This window comes from Populus alba, chromosome 11, assembly GCF_005239225.2.
Source record: "Populus alba chromosome 11, ASM523922v2, whole genome shotgun sequence".
In the NCBI taxonomy this organism is placed as follows: domain Eukaryota; kingdom Viridiplantae; phylum Streptophyta; class Magnoliopsida; order Malpighiales; family Salicaceae; genus Populus; species Populus alba.
In genome coordinates this window covers 13,621,063-13,630,809 of record NC_133294.1, presented here as the reverse complement: position 1 = coordinate 13,630,809, position 9,747 = coordinate 13,621,063, and the positions used below count along the sequence as shown (strand labels likewise).

General features: G+C 32.1%; 1 protein-coding gene across 1 annotated transcript; it reads right to left on the bottom strand.

Moving 5' to 3' along the window:
• Positions 1-351: 351 nt before the first annotated feature.
• Positions 352-5,971, bottom strand: LOC118038288 (gamma-glutamyl hydrolase 2). Its single transcript, XM_035044607.2, has 10 exons — positions 5,324-5,971; positions 4,875-4,961; positions 4,626-4,715; positions 3,575-3,669; positions 2,812-2,872; positions 2,034-2,123; positions 1,892-1,954; positions 1,089-1,177; positions 654-746; positions 352-561 (listed from the first exon to the last, which is right to left on the bottom strand). Exons 1-10 carry the CDS (start codon positions 5,786-5,788, stop codon positions 462-464), a joined length of 1,233 nt encoding a protein of 410 aa, XP_034900498.1. The 5' UTR covers positions 5,789-5,971; the 3' UTR covers positions 352-461.
• Positions 5,972-9,747: the final 3,776 nt, after the last annotated feature.

Sequence of the window (9,747 nt, the reverse complement as noted above, 5' to 3'; positions counted from 1 at the left end):
CCTTGTATGTTCGTTGTTATTGCTCGAATTCCAGCTAATCTTTCGTTCAAGTATTTGATGAGTGCTATCTTTATCTTGAATATAACTCAAACACAATGCTCTGCCTTTATATACCACATGAATATAAACAAGGCGTTCAATCCTCGCCATTTTCCTAATTGTAAAGTAAACAATTATTATTTAATTATATCTGATATTAAATACGCTGGTTACAAACAGCATTATAAAAACATGGTAAGAGTTTTAATAATTGATTTTACATTCCGCATTACCTGTTAAGATTTTTTTTTTTTTTTTTTTTCCATTTAGTACATGCCTTGTCTAATAATAATTTCATGCTCTACCGTCCAGTCCATAAATCTTCAATATTAACAAATGGCAATTTACAGTGCAGTCCAATCTTCAGCCTAGACAATGATGCAATTTATGCGTTCAGACTTGAAGAGTTGAGTCCTAAATATTTACAACTTCACATGTCCATGACAATCACCATGCACAGCGCACCTCGTATACTTCGGTGCCTTTTGCTCTGCGAAGATGTAAACCTCATCATATCCCTTCCTATAGAAGAATAAAAGATGAGACGCGGATCAGTAAATGCAAGTGCCAAACTAACTTGGTAGCAATCTAATCTCAAGAGTCAATTCACTCACCCGGCTTTCCCGCAATATGTGGGACTGTAATTGTAGATTAAATTGGCGAGTACCTTCCGAGAAGATGGCCTGTTCAAGGACTTCCTAGCCTCACTGCAGCACAAAATAAATTACTGAAATCAGTTTCTTTTTTATCTTATCACTCTTCTGTAAACAACAAAGTACCATAAATAGATGAAAAGAAAGGTCATGAAGCACGCAATTGGACTCTTCATTTCCTGAGGTTTATGTACTTCTGACAGAGTCCTCACAAAAAACTACAGAAACAATCATACAGCCATCGTAAACTTGTTGTAACATGCATGTGAATGACATTGCTCTTTTTAAATTATGCAACCTCAATTCAGAATGCAAACACTCGAATTGCCTTCTCAGCACATCTCAAAAAAGTTTACAGCATGAGCAAACAACTTTTCAGCACAACAAAATCCTCACCTGACAAAGAAGTTTGCAATGTGTTGGGTAACTTGAATGGCATCCTCTGAGTGTGGAATCATTGATAAACCCCATTCAAAAGCATTTTTCTGGAAATCATTTGGATGAACAGTCACATTTCAGTCATTAGTGATCCCATCACTACAAGCAATTATAAAATTGCAATAACAGTAGGCAGATCGGGGCGGAATGAAAATTGACAATTGCACCATACCATGAGGGACCATTTGTTCAAAGCATTTAGAAGTTAAAGTTGAGCTATAAAAATACCATCATGTCATTCTATCCCCCACCCCTCCTGGTATGTATCATGTTAGAGCTAATAAAAAACTGCCATCTTTCAACTTCACAAAAGAGCTCAGACCTTAACTCTAGCTCAATTTGATTAAACTGAATACATGGATGACTGATCTGTGTAAAAGTACTAGACCATTCATAAAAATTTAGAAAGAAAAAAGGAAAGGTAAAAGAACCAAACTCAACTTAAACACATATACACAGAACTTGCTTATATGACACCATTGCTGTAAGAAAATAGTTTGCATGTATTTTACATATAGATGAGGAATGGAATACCGAGAGTGAAAATTGACTTAAGAATTTCTCCTGCAACTACAAAACAAATACAGCTGCCTCCCTTTATTCCAAAACAACCTTTTTTAAGGGTATATGGGACTCATCATCCTTCCCAAATTGCCTGAGTATCTGACTCCATATTTCATACAAGTACGTATTTGACCAACCAAAACATGCATCTGCAAACAAATCACAATAGCACTAATGCAAAGCACGTATAGCAATACCTCAGGATGCCATTGGAAGGCAGTCACAGGATAGCCGCAAGCTTGTACAGTGGAGACATAGACCTAAAATAGTTATTGGAAAGAGAATTAGAGCTCTTCCAGCATATAGAAAACTACATTGCAAAATTAATGCATCCATTACCTGGTTATCTTCATCTGTACTAGTAGTCAAGATCTCAAAGAAACTAGATAGATGTTCGTTCTCCTGAAACCGTTGTGGTGAGATGCCATACTGTTGCAATGGAAAATCAGATAAGTTAAATAAAACAACATGACACAGCCTTCTGGCTAAAGGATTGGGATTCTAATTTCAGAGTAACAGTGGAATTTTAAAGATTAAAGACAGCATTAACACAACAATCATGGTTCAATAGCAAGTAGAAAAACTTTTAATTGAGGGAAGCAAACAAGCATGGATCATCTCCCAAATCTAGTCGAAATTCTGGAAATGCCGAATATAAATATTTCCCAAGAAAGGAAACAAAAACAAGAAACTCTAGATCCCATATGAGCTCCCAACTACAGCATCTTTCTGTCTTTGACTTGAGTGATACTCATCAGCCAATGTATTTTAGTTAACTTTTGAGGGACTATTTTTCAGTATAAGAGTATAAAAATATGCTTGGGTTATGAGGAAATCTAATTTACTTTCTCCTTGATTTGAATTAAATGCATATCCAGACATTCCTTGATCTCCAATCAAGAGGAAATGAGAAGGTAATGCTGGTTTATAAGACAGAACTCTGCACCAAAATAAAATTATATATATAAAAAAAAATCGCATGCTCCTTTTTGAAGTTTAAAATGCCCTTTAGTAGAGAATCCTAAACATAGAGAGAAAGAAGTAAAAGGGTATCATGTGTCACTATATTTTACCATGCAACCGAATTCCAAAGGTACTACTAGTTTTTTGAACTCACACGATGGTTTTGCATGACTAGGCAATCTGTACTCAATCTTTTAAGCAAATCTGGAGGAAATCTGCAAAGAAATGTCGATGTTAACAAGCATGCTTGGTACAGTTAAAAGTATCATTTTGCTGCTGTTGAAACACAACAGAACTTTTATAAGGAAAACAAAATTCACAATAAATGTCAAAGAAGTTAAGAGAAACTGTATCAATGACGTGATAACCATATCAAAGCCAGGGAACCTTCTCCATGCTAGTAATTAAGTCGGACTAAAATCACAAGTAGGCATTTGGCATGTCGAACAAGACATTGAGATAACAGCATACTACAAATTAAGAAGTAAAACAAATATTGATGACCAAGGTGCCATTAATTGGGTTTTATGATTGTTTACTTGCATATAAGAGAATTAGAATAACTAAAAACTTGACAAAAAAAATCAACTCTCTCTTTTCAGATCATCTAAGAACTTAAAGTTTTCTATATTTAGCAAAGTAAGTGATTATTGGTTTCAAGACAGATTCAGGTGCGCTAGTCATTGAGACAAATCCCTGCTTTGCAGGATCAGCACTAATTCATTGCTATTTACACTGTTTAATACATTAGGATCCTTTCTGGCTCTATAAAGAAACTAAGAACCTTGTTAAAAAAACGAAGTGTTTCGTGTTTGATAAATACAAAGATTTGAGAATGCTTATACTATCTGGTACAAGAGGAATGCTTGAGCTTTTACCAAAGAGAACAAGATGGGACAAAATTACAGTGCATATACCTCCGAAATACAGTTCCTTCGATATTTATGTTATTCATAAATTGAAGAGTAGAAGCCTGATCTGCTCCATTAAATGTTTCCAGAATTTGATTGTCCTATTATCAAGAAAAAACAGTCATGCTCATAATTGAAAACAAAGGGAGTTCAAAAATTGTTGTTCTTAGGTATTTCTCAAGTGAAAGTATCTTAGAGTTGTAAGCATTTCCACTAATAGTGTATTAATATTTGAAATAACTACTTGGACATTTTGACATTGATGGATGATCAAGCAAACAAAACAGAAAAAGCCGCATGAAGTCAATTATAGTTGCAATGACGTTCACACTGCTGATATTTTTCTGTAATTTTAAACGTGAGGGGCCAAAAAGAGTTTCTAGCAAACACTTCACAACTGCACTGTGAGGCTGTGTTAAGTTAATTATGCATCTCACAGGGAAGCAGAATCGCTAGGAATAAATTTGAGACAAGAGTAGCTTGGTGACATGGAACAAAGACCGATTGATGTAAAAGGGGTAAAAGACTCGGAAAATAGAAAAGGGATAGAAAACCTAGAATCACCAAGCTAATTTCCTAAATATCAACAAAAGCTTCCTTGAATACACTGCAAGACACTGGAGGAAATCCACCTCTGTAAATTGAAACTGAAATTCTCAATTTAATATCATAATGGCTAAAAAAAATACACAATTTGTGCTTGCATAGGCACACCAAAAGTCCTGAAGAGTCCTAATCACTATCGGCTATATATGATTAAAAAAAAAAAACACCCTACTGATACTAATAGTGATAAAATCCTAATTAATACCAAATATCCTAATAAGATAATAAATTGATAATTCTTCTTCTTACTCTTTTTGGCCCCTACTGATACTAATAGTGATAAAATCCTAATTAATACCAAATATCCTAATAAGATAATAAATTGATAATTCTTCTTCTTGCACTAAATCAGTCGGACATGATGGAAAATATGGGAACGATTGGAATGGAAATGTTAGATCACTATGGTCTATATATCCATACATTTTAGGTATTATGGGCTACACATTACCTCACTAATGATCATTGTCAGGATTTCAAAGCCTAAGCAGATGGCATACACTGGGAAATGGAAGCCTGCATCATTCTTTGCTAAAATTTCCTGCAAGTTAAATACGATTGAATTGATAGCAGCTAGGAGGGTAAACCAACAGTACAATATCCTATGTTTTCTTTTATTTATTTATTTGTGGTAAACTCCCAACACATGTCAAACGTGGAGATTCAAATCAAATTTTTATTATTTTACAAAATTACCAACCTTGAAAATTGCCTTCACAGTGTCAAAGTATAAACCAGTTTTAGCCCAACCTCCTGTAAACAGCACTCCATTTACCAGATTGAGCTTCTGCAATGCAACAACATAGAGCAAGCTTGACCATCATTTATCACCTAATGGATATAACAAGAAGCCATGCTATCCCTTTTAATGATCATGCACAAAACTTTATATAATTCAGAATTTTGTATTTGATTTTTTAATTTTTTTTTTCATCAGCAAAGTTTTTAACTCCAAGTCATTAACTCAACTAAGCATACTTAATTTCTGAATCATTAAAAAAAAACTATTTCATTTCTCTCAATTGCAATCAAATAAAAAAGCTCAAGAATTTCTCATTCCATTTTCCCATTTCATCTTATCTGACGATCCATCTCCCTCTACTCGCTACAACATCAATATCTGCACTTCTCCTTTAAAAATCTCGATACCTCAAAAAGAATCTCTCGTGGCTCGTTATAAATCAAGGGAATAACCCTGGCACCAGCCGATTCAGCAAACTTAACGTACGACGCCGCAATATAAGAAGCGTTCGTCGCGTTGTTCAGCCTTCCGGACGCACCGTCGCCTGGATGACTTAAAATTCCAATCACCGGCCGGTAATTCAACTTGATGTCCTGGGCCGAACACCTAGGCACCGAAGGCGAGTCATCATCGGCGAGTTGACTCGGGGGGAGAATCGAAGGAGAAGAAGTTGTAGCTGTTGCTGCTCGAGCTAGGGTTAGCTCTTTAGAGAGTGAAATTAAGAAAGGGATCCAAAGGTAAGTCCACATGTCTGGAGCAGTAGAGGAGGAGGAGGAGGAGGTTGAGGTGAGGGAAACGGCGGTGTCGTTTTGGAGATCAGAGGTTTTGGTGGTAGGGGTAGAAGGGGAATTAGAGAGGAAGTGTGAAGGCATTTTGGAAAATTAGGAAGTAAAATAAGTTAAGGTTTGTGAGAGAAGGCGGAGCAGAAGGCATGTGAGAGAGGGTATTTGACATTGAAGAGAGAGAGAGAGAGAGAGAGAGTGCTGGCTGGTCTATTGCCGTACTGTTGGGAATGCGAGGAGGCTGTGAGAGTGGCGAGCTGAGCACGACAAATTGGACAAGAGAGAAGGATCTAGCAGTGCCTCCGTGATGGGACAATAGGAAACCAGTTATCTTCTTCCACGTGTATGTGTACGAAAACTGTCTTTAACCAATTTCAAATTTTAATTAAAAAGTATTTTCTTCTTGAATTCGTTTTGAAACATCTTTGAATTTTGAAAAAATTACCCTCACATTATTATAGGTTATTTTTTATCTTATTTTTATTATTTAAGGAATTACAATTTAATATTTTTTAACAAAAAAATTTTAAAATTAAAAAAAAAAATTTGAAAACATTACCCTCACATTATAATTATTTATCAATTATTAATTTTGACACAAAGATAAAGAAAATAAATAAATAAATAAGATATAACTAACACATCTTAAGTACTAAAAACTACACCATAACATATAAATCATACTATAAAAGAAAGAAAAAGAATAGCTCAAGAATCTAGATGCAAGAATAATTGCTTCCTTTTTCTTAGTCATGTCACCACCCTGTTTGTTAACCGAAAAAGGTGTAGAAAATAAGGAAAAATATCTAGGATTTTAATTTAAGATTTAATTGATTTTATTTTAGTTTTCATTTTTAATTATATATACAATTGTTTTTCAAAATTTTAATTTCATGTAATTTTACTCCTGCTAAACTTAATTATTAACTCTAAAATTTAGTGTTATTTTCATTTTGGTTTTTGATTTATGATTTGTTGAACCCTTAATTGATTATTAAACTTTTAATTCTTTTCAATTTGTCTCCTAATTTTACCAATTTCAGCCCTTACAATCATGCATTTTTTTTTAGTTTGATTCTTGATTTTGAATTTTATCAATTAAGTCCCTAATTTTCCGTCAAACTTCAATATTTTATGTAATTAATTCCCTGATTTGACCAAAATAACTCTTTAAAATTGTAACTTCACCCCCAAACTTTAATTTCTTTTATTTAATGCATAAATTGACATCAAAAATCATTTTTTTTCCTTGCAATTAACTCCTTCCAAAATTCTCATTAAGTCCTTACCTATCCAAAGTTATATTTATTTACCCCAAATAAAAATACTTTTACCAATAGAGTCTTTTTTTCAATCAAAATTGAGTTGATAATTTTATATGTTTTAACCCTCCAAGTTTTTTACTTGTCATTTTGATCCTTCACCACCAACTTGGACAATATTCTAGGATTTCTTCATGTATATCCTCTTGTTTTTTGGATTTCTTTTTCTATTTTTTTCTCTTTTCTTTTCTTGATTTTTTTGTAAGGTCAAAAGTGAGTAACAACAAAAGCTCTCATCTTAAAAAGTTAAGTTTATAGAGGATAATGATACGGATCACATTGTTACGAGACCATTTTTAGCATAACAAGTACCTGGTAAATGTTGAGACACATATATTGTTAGGAAATCTAACCTAAGAATAAATGTTGAAGGAGTGTTGCATTGTCAATCTTTTTGTTATGGGACTTTTCTATTTTGTTTTTGAGTATGTTTATTGGGATCACATCATATTTTTTTAATAATATGCCTATTTTTTCTCTTTGACATTTTGAAATTAAGAGATGTTTTTATTAAAGCAATTCTTGGTATTTTATTGTTGTCCATAATTTGATAAATATAATGGAAAAAAATGGTTGAACCCTTAAGTCATGTCACATAAACGCTATTGAATAGCCTTGCTTTAAAAAAAAAAACATGAAATATTAACCCTTAATTGTACATGATTTCGTTGCTCTGTTCAAAATGTTATTACCAAATCAGTTTTGTGAAAACTTTTTGCCAATAAAATCTTATAAAGTTAAACTTGCTTATTTATTTCAAAAATAACTTGATGTTGGCTTAAAATAGCATTTTGGCATCCTACTCATAGGATGAAAAATGAATTAATCAATCAATTCTCACTCTAAAATGACCAAACAACTAAGCCAAAAATACATAAATTGAAAAGCATTTATTTACCTTTACACAATGTATCTTGAACCATTTTTAGCTATATACATAATATAATATAATGGATTTGATAATTATAGACTTGTGAAATGCAGCTCTTTGTAAATCTAAATCATTACACTAGAAAAGGTCCAACTTTATCAGTTGTAACTACTAGCATTGGAAATGAGGAAAATATCATATTTTTTTATCTCTTTCATATTCAAAAACAAATATATCCATTGTGGTCCCTAATTGATCTTGTTTATGTTTTTTTATATATATAAAAATCCTTACTAGGATCACACCCTAAACTAGGGGTAAAAGAAAATTTTAAAAATCAAAAGTTGATGAGAAGCTGTGAGAAAGTTAAAAGGCAAAAGAACCTGAGAAACTCAAATATTAGGGGGCATGCTCAAATTAAAATAAAATTTAACAAAGTCAAAGTCAAAACAAAATAAAATGCCTCACCAAAGCAATAAAAAAGGACAAAGTAAATAAATACAACAAAAGAAAAGAATACCAAAAGACATAATGAATCAAATAAATGGTAATGATCCTAAGTCTTTAGAACCTTGAAATACTTTTTAAGCCTATGAATCTCATTTTTTTCATTCATAGACAATATTACATGCCTTTAAAAGTCTTTTTTAAGCAAGCAGCTTGAACCAATAAACTACGCTCTCAAAATGAAAAGAATTGTTTCATAAGAGTTATGAAATTGTAAACAAGTCACTCATTCTTATTCATGTTGATAAAATGAGTGTTTAAAAAGACATTGTTTTCTCAACAAAATCTCAAGCTTTCACTCGAGCCTTTTATATAAAAACTAATAACAGATAGAAGGTAATCTCATCATGTACTTTCACTAGCTACAAATCTCAATGGCATAAGATACCAAATCACCATTTTTCTAAATAAATAATTATTACCCAAGAAATTATTAGAAATTTAAAACAAAATTGTTTTAAACTTATATCAAGTAAATTCTTGTTTTAAAAATACAATACATGCCAAATTTTGAAAATTTTATTTGCGCGATAGATAATTAATTTTAAGCTTACATTTCTTTCTAAACTTATTTCTTGTCAATCATAAAAAAAATACCGGCAAAACTACATTTTAGTATTAAAAGACATGTCTTTGGATCTCAACCAAAGAAATATTTTTTTAATTTACATTTCAATAATTTCATTTCAACTATAACATACATAAAGAAAAAATTCCTAAAATTTATGAAGTGGTCTCAAAACATGAAAAATGATTTATTAAAAAAAAATTTGCTAACAGATTTAGCAAACTTGTTGATAAAATATTATACACATCTTTTTATGATCTTTAAAAGGTCAAGCATATTTAGGTTAATTGAGGAAAATTAAGTTTAAAGAAGCTCATTATGTTGACAATAGTGAAGTGATGACCATAAGCATTGAATGTAGGAAAATCCATAATAAGGATATTGTTGTATGATACACATAACTAAAGTTGTATGATCAGAAGCCTTTTATGATAGTCTTGTTTGAAATAGTCTATGAAAATATATGATTTGATAAATTTCTTTTAAAGTTGAGCACCATGACCTAATCAAGAAAAAGATAATGAGTAAGCAATGATGTAACGATATCACCCTTAGAATGCATGATTGGATAGGGGTATAGAGGTACATACATGATTTTAAAAGGATAGTTGATCCATTCTAAATGGTCAACAAAACAAAAACTTTCTATTGAGAATAAAAGGGTAATGGTCACTATAAACTTCCTATAAGATTCAAATATGGAGAATTTAAGTGAGTCACTAAATCAAGTGACCAAAAAAGGTTATGTCAAAAAATAGCAAGCCTTGTCATCATTGAAGAG

Excerpts from the sequence above, each read along its gene's own strand:
- LOC118038288 (XM_035044607.2), bottom strand. The coding sequence starts at position 5,788 with ATGCCTTCACACTTCCTCTCTAATTCCCCTTCTACCCCTACCACCAAA. Across the intron at positions 3,670-4,625 it reads TGACAATGATCATTAGTGAG|GACAATCAAATTCTGGAAAC; the intron begins GTAATGTGTAGC and ends TCTTGATAATAG. Across the intron at positions 1,955-2,033 it reads GTACAGATGAAGATAACCAG|GTCTATGTCTCCACTGTACA; the intron begins GTAATGGATGCA and ends TAACTATTTTAG.